Source organism: Hylobates moloch, unplaced genomic scaffold, assembly GCF_009828535.3.
Source record: "Hylobates moloch isolate HMO894 unplaced genomic scaffold, HMol_V3 SCAFFOLD_4, whole genome shotgun sequence".
Classification (NCBI taxonomy): Eukaryota; Metazoa; Chordata; class Mammalia; order Primates; family Hylobatidae; genus Hylobates; species Hylobates moloch.
In genome coordinates, this window is record NW_026652279.1 from 170088777 (window position 1) to 170104831 (window position 16055).

Here is a 16055-nt window from a genome sequence, read left to right on the forward strand (position 1 = left end):
AAAATATCCTTTAAAAGGCACCTTAAAAGTTTTATCGGAAACAAGAGGAGCTATATCTGGACAATAGTGAGGGAGGGAAGCAAGAGAGAGGATTTGCATTTTTTACCTTATCTGGATGCTTTAATTTCTTAAAAAAAATCAACAACTATTCTTTACTTTTATAATAAGTAACATTATATTGGAACACACAGTATAATTTAAATACTTTTTTTTTTTGCATTTGGCAGCTGATTTTAACCTCTCCACACATAGTTATGAGTAAAAATGGACTCTGATGAGTGAATGTATATGTTATACATTATACATTTAGAACTGAAAGTTATAAAATAGAAACTTAAACATTTTACAACAAATCATGCAATATAATTAATTTGTGACATTTATGATAAGGATCTTGTATGAACTCTGTTCTCTTGCCACTTTCTTTAGAGAGAAAAAAAATCTGTCTATATAATTTGAATGCTCAAAAATCTTTAATGCCATTGCCTTCCCCATAGCCTAAAGAAAGAATCAAGCCCATATGCTTTGAGAAAGTTCTGTATTTTCTGGCCACACTGAATTATTCTAGCCTTGTCATCATCCATTCTGACACAGTCTCTATATTTCAACCCAACCAGATATACGTGGAACACACCCTGGAATTCTATTTTTCTTGCCTACAATCGTCCTGGTTTGTATGTATGTCTGAATTAAAATTCCCTGCCTGATAGATGCCCCCTCAAGGTTTCTAAGGCCCATCTCTAGTAACATCTTGATGATACTAGAGATATCATGTATATCTCTATAAATGATATAAATGATACTTTAAGGATATCATTTATATCTTTAAAGCATTTTCACATGTTAGTACTCTAGTAGACACTCACAACCGTGTGAAACATGCAGGTTCAATATCATTATCCTCATTTCACAGATGCAGAAAGTCAACTTTCAAGCCTAAAGTCACTTGGCTAGGAAGTGGTAGAGTCAAAACGCCATTTCAGGTACAATTGAGTTTAGTCAACTTTTATATGTATTAATTACATTGCCTTCCAAGAAAGTTTTCCCTATCAATCAATTAATAAATGTGCTTCAAATGTTTATGAAAATGCAAGGAACTGTGGTGGGTTCTATAGGACTAAGCCAGATGCACACAATCTGACCAACTCCATCAAGGGGCTTTCATTCAAATTGAGCAACAAGACATAAATGCATAAAAATTATATGAATAAAGATGCTTAGACAAGACACGAGTACAAAAATTTCACAAGGCAGGATAGCATTAATTGATTAATAACATGCATATGATTACTGCTGTTGGAATACAGAGAAGAAACAACTCATTTAAAGGCAGTATGGCCACTGGGATGTGTGATTTGATCTGGACTGAAAGGATGACTAGGACACAAGAAGAAGAAAGGCCAATTGAGTTGAGTGGCAGAACAAATGGTATTCATATTGTGCTTACATGCATATAATTATTATAAAACCAAGAGAGAGAAAAGCCCTGTGACATGTGGGTATAGGATTTGACAGTTGGCTTTGGAGTAGCAATAGTCGTGAATAAGAAAGGAGGTAAGGCCTAGGAATAAAGGTGGGGAAAACAAGGGTCAAAATCATGGTAGCATGGCACCCATAGCCTTCAGAGGTGAGAAGAGTCAAGTAGAAGGATACTTCCCCTAATCTGTTACATTAGCCAGTATCTTAATTTACATTGTTTTGCAGGACACAGTTTAACTATTCATTTAGTAATTTCTCAAAATATTTTTTCCAGAAATAATCATGTTATTTAATCATGTGTAACCGTATTAAATATGAATGAAGAAAATAATTTTATGAAGCTGGATTGTAACATATCCCAATCCAACCAGATTTTAAAACATCAGCTGTAATTGGAAAGGGGCACAGATTAGCAAATCAATGGGATCCATTAGCAACTCCAAAATGCAGTGACCTGTTTGTTTGTTAGAGTCACCCACTTGGGAACTGGAGGTAAGAGAGGCACTTCTGTATCGTTACTAAATGCACTCAAAAAGTGTTGAACCTATTAAAATATTTCTATTTCTCAGGGTGCCCAATTTATTACAGGGAATTGACTTTTTCCTTCAGCAAAATTAAGTTCTTTAATTTTTGAAGAATTTTCAGGAGTTACAAACTTTATATACCCATACAGAACACTGTGTGTGTGTGTGTGTGTGTGTGTGTGTGTGTGTGAGAGAGAGAGAGAGAGAAGGACAGTATGTATGAAGCGTGGCTTGGTGGATCACCAACTGATCATTATTTTGTATTACAATTTCTTATTAGCAATATTCCTATAATTCTATCATTGGAAGATACGAAAAGGCATGATTTTGGCTATCTTAAAGAATGAAGATTATTGAATAATGGAAGCTAAACTTAGTTAGGTACTACAAATATTAATGCCTAACAGCAACAATAAAATATTAAGCAAATAAATGATGAAGAGGTCCCAGTTAGGTTACTCAAGATGCTGTAACAGATAAATCATACATATCAGTGGCCTGGCACAAAAGAAGGATATTTCTTGCTCATAATGAGGCCAGAATCCGATGAGTGGATGACCTTTCATGTCACCATAAGTGAACCTGAGTCTTGGAGGATTCTGAGTCTTGGAGGATTCTGTATCCAGCTTTGGGGTGAGAAAGGTCATAGAAGGACAGTAAAGGTTGGTTTGCATGGGCTACGCTTGTAAGTGGTGCCCCTCACTATGGTTCTCATTCCATTGGCTAGTTTCAGTCAGATGACTACCCCTAACCACAAGGGATACTGGGACATGTAGTTTAGCTTTGTGATTAAGAGAGAGAAGGCATGAATTTGGCAGGCACAGCATCTGCCACTATGACTCTGGGCTCAATTACAGTGCCCTTAAGATACTGTCAGAGCAAATAATGTGGGTACAAATGCTAGAGGAAAGAAAAACAGATGTCAGGAAGGATTAGGAAGGAAAAGAGGCAAGACTCTGCTAAAGTAGGCAAAATATAAAAGCAAATCTTTTAAATTAATATTCGTTTCCAGAAACAGATAGTAAAAATCACCTGCAAGTGTATAAAATTAATTTAAATCCACTTGGGCTTCAAAATCTAGGCTTTTTATATCATTGACTGCACGACACTTCTTTCCAATATCACAGCTCATCTGTTTTAGAAACAGAGTCAGAAATACAAAATGACAGTTTCAAATAATAATGCAATAATAAAAATCAGAGAAAAATCAGGTCTACCAGGTCTCCTGAGGTCATAAAATACAACCTTCATCAGGGTTAGCTGACCCTATTTCAGCATAATGGAAAGCCTTCTATTATTTTAGCCTGAATTTCACTTTCAAAATTATCAGCAAATATGGGGTCCAGATTCCCTGGAGTCTCTCTTCCAATTCTCTGATATCTTGAGCAGAAACAGAGCTATGTGTCTAATATTTTCCACTTACAAAAAAAAAGGCAAGCATTTAACCTTTACTTATACTCTGAACAGATTAAAGTTTCCAAACCGAGTAAAATGATTTTAAAGAAAGTTGTAATATAATATAGTCATAATTGGTAGTTTATATTTAGCCTCTTGCTGTAGTTCATAACTAGAAAGTGTCCCTTTCCTAGAATTAACACTTATGGTAATTTCAACCCCACTTGAACATCTAGTGACAAGTAGAGTAACCTCACTGCAACCACAGCGGCCTTTTTGCGATGCAGGCATGCTCCTACCTCAGGGCCTTGGCTGCTCCTTTTGCCTGGAACAGTCTGCCCTGACGTCAGCACTGGTCTCTCCCTGACTTCCATATCTTTGCTCAGGGAGGCTTTTTTTGATCCCTGATTTACAATTGCAACTCAGCCCAACCTTCTTCCTCACCACTCTCCAGTCTGACCCTCCCAATCCTGCTTACCCTGTTGAACATTTTCTTTTTTCCATATTTTTTCCTTTTAGTATATTACACATTTTACCTAAATATTGCCTATTTTTCCATGCTAGAATTTAACTTCTATGAGGGCAAGCAAGTTTGCTTTGTAGACAAAGTATCCCATGTGCCTAGACCTGTGCTTAGTACAAACAGAACCTCAATAAACATCTTTTGATCAATGAATGAGCCTTTGAAAATTCAATTTGTTTTTTTTTTGTTTTTTTTTTTTTTGAGACGGAGTTTCGCTCTTGTCCCCCAGGCTGGAGTGCGGTGGCGCGATCTTGGCTCACTGCAACCTCTGCCTCTGGAGTTCAAGTGATTCTCCTGCCTCAGCCTCCCGTGTAGCTGGGATTACAAGTGCCTGCCACGACGCCCGGCTAATTTTTGTATTTTTAGTAGAGATGGGGTTTCTCCATTTTGGCCAGGCTTGTCTCGAACTCTTGACGACAGGTGATGATCTGCCCTCCTCAGCCTCCCAAAGTGCTGGAATTACAGACATGAGCCACCGCACCCAGCCTGAAAATTCAATTTTATGCAATCCACTCACTTGGAACTCAAAATGCTAAACGTATATTATTATATGCTTTAAGTTGCTTTGTGCATTGCTTATACATGGATGCACATAATTGAATGGAGTTACAAACCTTGCATATTATTCTTGATAGGTAATGCAAGGATGTTCTAGAGTGATTTTCATCATATGTCACTTTCAAATTATATAATTTTAGAAGCCAATCACTGTATGAAATGTGACTTCACTTTAATTTCCTCCAACCAGTGAAACAACTGCCTGTGATCCTAAGTACCAAGTTTAATGATACATTTTTAACATGGAATTAAATTTAAAATATCTAATAAAGTTAGGGAATAATATATCAGTCACTTCTCTTAATTCTTCTGGGGCTGCTACTGGTTAACAATTACATTGAGCTGGCAAATTATTGTGCTTTGTGTTTGGAATTCAAAAGTGATTAAGATGCATTTAATGCACTCTCCATAAGCTCACAAGTCTATCAAGGCACACACGCACACACACAAATGATTATATTACACTGACTGATTATATGTCACTGAGGTGTCATACCCAGTATTAGGAGGAAGCCAGAAGCATGTCCTATGTTGTAAAAAGTGTGCAACAATTGTTATCTGTACAGAAAAAATGTAAAATTACATTCCTACTCACACCATTCTCAAAAACAAAGTCCAGGTAGCTTAAACCCCTAAATGTAAAAAACAAACCTAAACTTTACAAAAATATAATAGGATAATATCTTTATGGCAGGCAGCAGTAAAATATTTTTTTTCCTTAAAGAATGTATAAGGGAGAAAATTTTTGCAACCTACTCATCTGACAAAGGGCTAATATCCAGAATCTACATTGAACTCACTCAAACAAATTTACAAGGAAAAAAATAAACAACCCCATCAAAAAGTGGGCGAAGGACATGAACAGACACTTCTCAAAAGAAGACATTTATGAAGCCAAAAAACACATGAAAAAATGCTCATCATCACTGGCCATCAGAGAAATGCAAATCAAAACCACAGTGAGATACCATCTCACACCAGTTAGAATGGCCATCATTAAAAAGTCAGGAAACAACAGGTGCTGGAGAGGATGTGGAGAAATAGGAACACTTTTACACTGTTGGTGGGACTGTAAACTAGTTCAACCATTGTGGAAGTCAGTGTGGCGATTCCTCAGGGATCTAGAACTAGAAATACCATTTGACCCAGCCATCCCATTACTGGGTATATACCCAAAGGACTATAAATCATGCTGCTATAAAGACATATGCACACGTATGTTTATTGCGGCACTATTCACAATAGCAAAGAATTGGAACCAACCCAAATGTCCAACAACGATAGACTGGATTAAGAAAATGTGGCACATATACACCATGGAATACTATGCAGCCATAAAAAATGATGAGTTCATGTCCTTTGTAGGGACATGGATGAAACTGGAAAACATCATTCTCAGTAAACTATCGCAAGGACAAAAAACCAAACACTGCATGTTCTCACTCATAGGTGGGAATTGAACAATGAGAACACATGGACACAGGAAGGGGAACATCACACTCCGGGGACTGTTGTGGGGTGGGGGGAGGGGGAGGGACAGCCTTAGGAGATATACCTAATGCTAAATGACGAGTTAATGGGTGCAGCAAAACAACATGGCACATGGATACATATGTAACAAACCTGCACATTGTGCACATGTACCCTAAAACCTAAAGTATAATAATAAAAAAAGGTTTTTTAAAAAAAAAAAATTATATATATATATGTATACCATCATTTTGCCTCACTCCGTCTCCGTGCCATGTGTAACACTTTAAGACACGTGTTTTGTTTGTCTAAAAGCTCCTTGAAAAGCAGCTCATTTGTCCCATTCATGAAGCAGGGAGCTCCTAGAGCAGAGGCATACGATGCAAGCGTGAAGGTTTGCAGATGTGGAGCCCTTTGTACTTTCCCAGTCATAACACTTGCCTTCTGGTTCTAAAAGATAATGATTCTGTGTACAAAGACTGTTATAAAAAGTTCCAGAAAAGAAAATAAATAAGTGACTCGTTATCGGAAGCAGTGATACGGGGTGAAGATAATAAATCTTTTAAAGCAATGGAAAATGAGCTTTAAGTTAAAAGATACCACTATGGCATCCTTTAGATTGTACAAACAAATCAGGATAAATTATACTCCGTGTGAAGCCAGCTGACTCCAACCTCACACTGCCAGCAGCATCCTTAATCCCCAGAGGCATTTTTTCTCTTTCCAAAAAGAAATGGTATCAAAACTAAAGCTTTTTGTTACAAAATCACTATTGCTTTTTTAATGATAATATTTAATTTACTGTGAATATCAAATAATGGCAAAGGAAGACATGAGTGTTTTTGTTGTTACCAATAGGACATAAAGTTTAAAGAATGGATAAACACTGATTTACATGATTTTACAGCATTGAATATTTTAAATGCTTTGTATTGTTTATATAGTACTGGACTGCCATTTAGATAGCATTCATGATTGTATTTGTTTGCTATTCTAAACTTCTTTTAAAGCTTTTTCTCTATGAGAAACGTAATTCTTGTGTTTCAGAATCTAATAAATAAATAGAAATAAAGCAGATTAAATATTGTTAAGGAGTACTGGCCTTGTCTTCGGATCTTCTATTTCTCGGCTCACAGATGATAATTTTAAAATGCCCTCTCAGCTAGGTTGAAGGTAGTGGCCTATCATACAGTCTTACATGGAATTATAACCTTCATTATAACATAACCTATGACAATTCTTGGGTTTCATTTTAAGTCAAGATCAATAAAATAAGGTGTTAGCATCTTATTTCGGCCATTCTGGCAATTCTTATATACCTAGTAGATTTTACTCAATATCTATTAGTGTCTGTAATAGGAAAGAAGAAAATTTCCATGAAATCCCTCAATAAAGGGGTTTATTCTGAATGTTAATTGGTTATTGTAAACATCAGTCAAATTTTTGCTTATCAGAGAACTATGCAGAGTTCTTGTTTGTTGATTCAAATATGGTGTCCTGTACTCACTACATTATTCAAGACATCAATACCCTCATTAAGAAAGGACTTTCAAAGGGTTTATGTGCATAAGGTACTTGGAATATATAAGGTACTTGGGAATTCAGATATTTTTAGTAAACGCTGAGAAGCTTTGAAAGGGTAAGACAGCATTTTTTTTTTCCAAAAAGAGAAGCAATGACTCAGGGGATCTGGGCCTTTTTTTTTTTTTTTTTTTGGTCGAATCTTTCCCGACAAGCCTAATTCAGATGAGCAGCCGCTGAAAGTCACTCTCAGCAGATTGGCACTGCTGCTATGCTTCTATAGAGTGACTCAAATCTTTAAGTCTGTTCCTATTATGAAGGTTAAGCAGAGGGTCACATCTAGTATATTTTTGGTCACTACGAAACACTGCTGAAAAAGAGTTTAGGATTTAGGGGAAATCTGGAGTGGATGTATTTTGTGCTTGGTGTAAGCACAGAGTTGTATGGTCTATCAAACACTAGCATCGAGATAAATACAGCATATGCCATAAGGAGATGGAAGAGTAACACCAACTGCTGGGTAGAGATTTGGATTCTGTTTGTTTGTCTAGTTTTTATGCTTTGTCTTGTTAGGAATTAGTCTCTATTTTCATATCCTTTTCTCTACAGTTCTTGCGTTCTTTTAGATTAATTGGATATTTATTATTTCACTGTTACATTAACTTTGATTAAATATTATATTATTCTTTTAATAGTTTCACAAGAGGAGACAACACCCATCCTTGACTCATTGCTTCCTAACAGATCTGATCACTTTGACCTCTTTTCTAATACTGCTAGAACCTTAAGACCTCGAAACTCTACCTAATCCCAATAACAAGGTTTTGCAGTTATTGATGGCATGCGCTTGTGTTATTCATGTAATTTAAAGTCTATAAACATTTCAAGCATATAATTTAGATTTACCCGTGGGTTTACTAATTCCAGTGTTGTTAATTCCCTCTTACATTTCCATTTTTTCCATCCGGAATCATCTTCTTTTACGAAAAAAAAAAAATCTTATTTCTTTCTATTAATGTGAGAGGTTTGATGACAAATTCCCTCATTTTTGTTTGCCCAAAAACATCTGTATTTCACTTTCTTTTAAAATTTCTATTTCCATCGGTTTTTGGTGAGCAGGTGGTATTTGGTTACATGAGTAAGTTCTTTAGTGGTGATTTGTGAGATTTTGAGGCACCCATCACCCAAGCAGTATACACCGAACCCAATTTGTAGTCTTTTATCCATCATCCCCTCCCACCCTTTCCTTCCAAACCCAAAGTCCATTCTGTCATTCTTATGCCTTTGCATCCTCATAGCTTAGCTCCTGCTTATAAGTGAGAACATACAATGTTTGGTTTCCCATTCCCGAGTTAGTTCACTTAGAACAATAGTCTCCAATCCCATCCAGGTTGCTGCAAATGCTATTAATTATTTTTTATGGCAGAGTAGTATTCCATCATATATATATACACACACATCATATATCTATACATCATATATATCATATATATGATCATACATATGATCATATATGGGGTATATATATATATCACATATATCATCATATACCACAGCTTCTTTATCCACTCGTTGATGGATGGGCATTTGGGCTGGTTCCACATTTTTGCAATTGCAAATTGTGCTGCTATAAACATGCAGGTGCATGTATTTTTTTTTTTTGTATAATGACTTACTTTCCTCTGAGTAGATACTCAGTAGTGGGATTGCGGAGTCAAATGGTAATTCTACTTTTAGTTTCTTATGGAATCTCCGTGCTGTTTTCCATAGTGGTTTTACTAGTTTACATTCCCACCAGCAGTGTAGAAGTGTTCCCGTTTCACTGCATCTACGCCAACATTTATTTTTTTTTATTTTTTGATAATGGCTATTCTTGCGGGAGTAAGGTGGTATCACACTGTGGTTTCAATTAGCATTTCCCTCACCAGTAGTGATGTTGAGCATTTTTTCATATGTTTGTTGGGTATTTGCATATCTTCTTTTGAGAATTGTCTACTCAAGTCCTTAGCCCACTTTGAAAGAAATTATAGATGATGCGAACAAATGGAAACACATCCCATGCTCTTTGATGGGTAGAATCAATATTGTGAAAATGACCATACTGCCAAAAGCAATCTACAAATTCAATGTAATTCCCATCAAAATACCACTATCATTCTTCACAGAACTAGAAAAAGCAGTCCTAAAACTCATATGGAACCAAAAAGCCCACATGGCCAAATCAAGACTAAGCAACAAGAAAAAATCTGGAGACATCACATTATCTGATTTCAAACTATACTATAAGGCCATAGTCAAACAACATGGTACTAGTATAAAATAGGCAGATAGACCAATGGAACAGAATAGAGAACCCAGAAATACACCCAAACACTTACAGCCAACTGATTTTCAACAAAGCAAACAAAAACATAAAGTGGGGAAAGGACGCCCTATTCAACAAATGGTGCTTGGATAACTGGCAAGCCACATACAGGAGAATGAAACTGGATCCTCATCTCTCACCTTATTCAAAAATCAACTCCAGATAGATCAAGGACTTAAATCTAAGACCTGAAATTATAAAAATTCTAAAAGATCACATCAGAAAAACTGTTCTAGACATTAGCTTAGGCAAAGACTTTATGACCAAGAACCCAAGAACAAATACAACAAAAACAAACACAAATAGGCGGGACTTAATTGAACTAAAGAACTTTTGTATGGCAAAAGAAACGGTCAGCAGCGTAAACAGACAACCCACAGTGTGGGAGAAAATCTTCACAGTCTATACGTCCGACAAAGGACAAATATTCAGAATCTACAAGGAGTTCAAACAAATTAGCAAGAAAAAACCAATCTTATCACTTTCATTTTGGAGGGGTATTTTTTATTCAGTGTAGAATTTTATGTTGGCTTTTTTTTTTTTCTCAGTAATTTAACCAGGAACATGTTGGCTTCTGGCTTCCAGTGTTTCTATGAAGACATCAGCTTTCACTCTTACTGTAGTTCCTCGCTGGGCTGTGCTGGAGAACCAGTCTACCCCTGGTTCTCTCCTAATCCTCAGGCTTGATCCGCCTGTGCCTTTGATTGAGAGGTCTTTGTTCCTTAGCTCTGAAAGATGACAGCAAATCTAGCCCTGTGTTTCAGAGCTCCCAACCTGGCTTTGCAGCCTTGTGCCCCACACAATTTCAAAATCCAGAAAATGTTTTAAGATGAGACTGGCCACATGCTAGAGGCCATCATCACCCCTGCCAGGGTTTTACTTCTGAAGCACCTCTGTCATTGTAGGAGATTTCATTCTGCTTTTTATAAACTTTGGCCTAGGGCACCCATCACCCATGCAGGTGAACAGCTAAATGAGTGTCCCTTGTGGACGACGGCTGTGCATTTGAGGACCTATAAGTTTCCAATTTGTTTCTTTAGGCCCATGCAACTCCAAAATATCATGTGGTTTATCTTTCTTCCAGAAAAAAAACTCTCTGGATCTGGGGAAATGCTCAGAATTGGCAAATGTGCCCGGGAGGAGAAAAGCAGCTGGTAATTATCAGTTCACCTCAAAAAGCTTCACTCCATCTGGAATTCTCTCCATTTGTCAGAATTTCCTGATGTTTTAGAAAAATGACTTGAAATTTTTACAAGGGGAACAATAACATGCTATAGCTATCCAGAAGTGAACGTTCCTGTTTGTTTTCTAAATAAATGAATATGAAGTTGTGTCATTTAGGAAACATGATGTCTTAAGAAAACTTGGAGAAAATAATCAGTTGACATGGTAGCGATATTCTTCCATCAGTTAAATGTTGTTTCCTAATCTGGTGACATTGTTCTCAGAGATCACTACTGTATGCTGAGTGTGTGCCAAGGAACAGAAGTTGAATGTTCCATGTCCACACTAATGAGACTGAAGGGAGCGTAACCAGCACAGCACACACTGGTTGAGGATGACGGAGGAGCTGGCACACACTCCTGGACAAACATAGAGAGATGACTGTGGTCCCATTCAGAAAAAGAAGGGAAGAGAAACATGGTACGGGGGACTCTGATTCTTAGCCTGTATCAGATCCTAGACCACAATAGCTGGGTTAAGCACAGTAGACTCACAGCTAAAAGCATATCTTCTTTTGAGAATTGTCTACTCACCTCCTTAGCCCACTTTGAAAGAAATTATAGATGATGCGAACAAATGGAAACACATCCCGTGGACTCTTGGGCCAGGCTGTCAGGATCTGTCATTTTCCATGTGGCTTTGGGCAGATTACCTGACTGCCCTGTTCCTGTTTCCTCATCTGCAAAATAGGAGTACCCACTTTACAGGGCTCTTAAGAGCTGACGAGTTAATGCCTGGAAGGTGCTTACGAAAGCACGTAGCACATGTGTAGCCACAGTGTTCACTAAATAACCTGATTTCATGCAAGCTCCCACCACCCTGCTTTCTTGGCTCACTCCGCTGAGAGTAGAAGCAGTCTGGCTTCCACAAGCATCTGCCCAACAGAATTTCTCATTTCCAGGCCATTCTGATGCAGCCCTAAAGACTAAAAAAAATACCCTTTTAAGGGGCCCACTCTGCTCTGCAGCTCACTCTCTGTTATGTCTAGAAATTGCTTTAGGGACTAAGTAACCATAGTCCTCTTTTCTACCCTTAAGCTCTTCTTTCCTCTGGTTGTCTGTAAATTCAATTGGGCAGGCTCCTTTTACTAATAACCAGCTCCAGAACTCTAGTTACAGACTCTGAATATGGGTTTGACCTTCATGCTGTAAACATCATCTCCTTGATCCCAGCCTTTAAAATCCTCTTTCTGGGGGAAACAGTAGGCTCAGGTGTTGGTGTTAGAATTGGGCCTGGAACACTCACTCCCTTTGCTGCTTTCAAGTGACTGTTTTCTACATAAGTGCACAACAACTTGTGTTCTGTTTTGTTTTATTTTCTCTCATTTTAATGGAGAGGGTTGTGATGAGATAGACAAAGTGCTGGAACAAAGTAGTTAGTGCTTTGGAGGTAGGATGAGTCATCTCATTTCCTCTGAATTCTCCCCAGTATCCCTATTTGGGTTTCCAGAATCTCATTTTTTTTTAAACCAGTATACTTCCTTAGAATTGCCAGAAAAATTGATATCTGCAATGTCCAGCTGCTACAGACTTCTGGCAGCTGGCAGAAGAAGGGTGATCACAGCTACATAGCCAGCTTGTCTTGTACCCTAGCTGAAGTCAGGGGGTAAGCTTGGTCTGCAGGGTGTCTCTCTTCGGGGGCCATAGTGACGCAAGATGTGCAGCCTATACGGTTACATGTTTTGATGCTTTCCTGCAAAGGCCCATAATGTTCCCATCTTTGAGGGCTCAGCGTCTGAGAGTACACAGTTGCTAATTTAGCTCATTGCTTTCTCTCACTGCCACCAAATAGAGCAGGCAGGTAGACACCCCAAAGAGCCTTCAAATATTCTCAAGCACAGCTAGCCTGCCTTGAATGAGCTCATTGGATATTTTAGTGACTGCCTTTTGTAACACCTAATGCTGAAAAACATTTTCTACATGAGTGTGGTGTGATTGTGTATTGTCTATGAACGGACCCTCATAAGTAGAGGTCCATCTTTGGGTCCATGCCTTACAGTTGGAAGTGAGGTCATGTAACCCTAATAGTCATGTTTGACTATTAACTATGTGGACAGATGGAGGAGCAGCTCCGAGGATGGAGTGAAGCTTGAGGAAGCTCTGTTAATAGGAGAACATCTATTATGGATAGAAATTAAATGAAGAGAAAGTACAAGATGCCATAAGAATGTACACAATAATCGAGGGCATAGGTCAAGCAGACATTTGATTCTTTCTTGTAGCCTCTGGAGGTGCAGCACACAGTAACACTCTACCTAGTTCCCAATGTCGTTGCAGTCATCGCCTTAACAAAGCAATTCACAGCCTCCCTAGCCCAGTGCTGTTTCCAGAGGCAGCAGTGCATGGAGATTGAGAAAAGAGGCTGCCTCTTTCAGCGCCAGCCCTGCCCCTTTGTATCCAGGTGTTGCTATCACACTTCATACTCATTCACAATATTTGGTGCTACCTGTCTTTTCTCCCCCACTTCCACAGGTAATCCATCAGCTGAGGCTCTCAGAGAATGAAAGTGTGGCCCTGCAGGAACTCTTGGACTGGAGGAGAAAGCTCTGTGAGGAAGGACAAGACTGGCAGCAGATCCTGCACCACGCTGAGCCCAGGGTGCCTCCCCCACCACCTTGCAAGAAGCCGAGCCTTCTGAAGAAGCCGGAAGGGGCCTCCTGCAACAGGCTGCCGTCTGAGCTCTGGGACAGCACCATTTGATGCGGCCTGAACCTCAGACTCACAAAATAGAACTGCCCACCGATTCTAGGCTGCAACAACAAAAGGCTGCCTTCTGACATGCGCTGGGTCTTCTCTCCACGCATTTAGACAAAAAAAGCACAGGACACAGACACTAAATATATGAGATCCCGTGTGTGTGTGTGTGTGTGTGTGTGTGTGTGTGTGTGTGTGTGTGTGTGTGTGTTTGTGTGTGTGTGTTCTTTTTTATCCATCTCGTGGTGATACACTCTGATTTTCAGGCTCCTCATTTACGACTCTGTGCTACCCCTAGGTAGCAGGAGAGAGGCTGGGAGAAGTGAGTGTGGACGTGGCCAGAGAGAGAGAGTAGCGGAGGAAAGGAGCAATCCCTGCACACTCTGTACAGTTGTTTTTCTACGGTTCAACAGTCTGTTTATTGTACTTCCAATGGTTTTATTATAATATAGTATACAGGACATATATTTTATTTCTTTGTAGGTATTTGTGTTTTATTGATATTATAAACCTGATAATTATTTACATGTTTATTACTGTAATTTTATAACTTTATGCAATTGGTGGTGCTTCCTTTCTTCAAAATACAGATTTTAAAAAATCATTTCTAGATTATTTTTTTCCTCCACAGTCCTTTTTTTTCACCTAACACACCTAAAATCTTGAAACTACATTGTTGTTTTAGCTTCGCCAGTGTCACCCCTTGCAAAACTATGAATTGAGTCCCATGTTTTAGATGTTACTCATGGATGAGGAGGCTGTTCTTTCCTATGCCTTGTATTTCTGGATAAGTGGATTGTGCACCCTTTAGTTAAATTTCACCTCCCGACTTCAGCATAGATCACAGGAAATCACATGGCACTCGGTTAAACACGTATGGCTTCAAATCCATAGCTGGTGGTGTAAAATGATCATATTCATTCAAAGGCCTACACAGTACAAATGAGCATGCTGCCATGTACTGGTTTGAGCAGTAGGGGCTGCGTCGCACAACGCTCGTCCCCTGGGACTTACACTGCATGATTCCCTCGCTGTATATCCTCAACCCTCCCATAATGCAAGGCTTTGTTCATTGATGTGCTTGCGTCGGCTGTCGGAAAGTTCTGAGCAGTGGCTCCAGACCACCTCGTCTTGCTACTTGGAACTTTTTATTCATACCAGCCTTTGAAAAGTTACTGTGCCAATAAAGAGGTACAACTGTGTTCTTCTATTGCTTTTGTTGTTGTTATTATTGTCTCCCATGAACTCTTGTGTTTTCTGGTCAGAGAAGTAGGGGCAATGAAGTGATCTCACCCAGACTCCCTTAATGTGGGGGCCATAGCATTGTGTAACTTTAGACACTAATGATGTGTTTTAAAATACAGGCTTTATGATGATTCCAGTATGGTGAGACCAACAGGTCTGGAAGGGAGTCCCATTGAAAAGACGGCTTGTCATCCTCAGAAATCCCAGAGAAGGGGACACATAGTGCCATCAGAGGGCCACACTAAGGCCAGCCAGGAAGCAAAGGGGCATAAGGGGAGCCCTTTATTTTAGTTTGCACAACACTAGGAAAGGACAAGGCAGGATAAGCAGGCATAGAACTGGCTGCTTTGAGAAATGTCGGTGGGTTCTGGGGTGGAGGAGCCATCCCTACCTGTCTGGGACGTGGCCTTGAGGTGATTAGGGTGGGTGGAGAGTGGCCTGGAATGACAGCCCTATGAGAGCCCACAGGGGAGACTTACTAGGGATGTGGGCTCTAGATTGGTTGACTTGTCTTTGAAAATCATGTTCTGGGGTGAGTCATCACTATCTTTTGGACGTGGCTAACCCTGGAAATGGCAATTCCTCCAAGGTGAGCAGGGCCTCAGATGCCAGAGTATCAGAACATAGCAAATAAAAGCACACGGTCAATATGTAGTTACTGCAATGTTACTGCAGCCGCCCAGCAACCACAAGGAAGGGTTCTGCCTGACCTCCAGCCTGACGACAGCTGAGCCCCACTCCCTGCCTATTTCTCTCTCATCTTTGCCCCTTCTGACTTCCCACCCCAGCCAAGAAGCAATGGAAGGAGCCAACTTTCCCTTGATACATGGCTTCTTGGGCCATGCTATGGACATAGTAGGCACTTAATGATCTTAGTTGAATTAAAACTTTGAACTGCATTCTCCTCCCCACAATATATTTAGGCCGGGGTGAAAAATAAACTGTTCAAGCATTGCACATTGCAAGAACTTGCTTCAAATGTTCACTGAGCGTTGTGCTGACTGTGCGAGGTGCTCAGCCCATATGATTCCTAAACTGGCTATTTTGGTTAGGGCTGC

At 39.2% G+C, this 16055-nt stretch overlaps 1 protein-coding gene across 1 annotated transcript in view; it reads left to right on the top strand.

Annotated features, from left to right (window-relative positions):
• Nucleotides 1-15061, top strand: part of MYO16 (myosin XVI) — a 607071-nt gene extending 592010 nt beyond the window's left edge. Inside the window, exon 38 of the mRNA XM_058438173.1 lies at nt 13531-15061. Coding sequence (XP_058294156.1) covers nt 13531-13758 — 228 coding nt within the window. The 3' untranslated portion in view covers nt 13759-15061. The remainder of the gene's footprint in view (nt 1-13530) is intronic.
• Nucleotides 15062-16055: the final 994 nt, after the last annotated feature.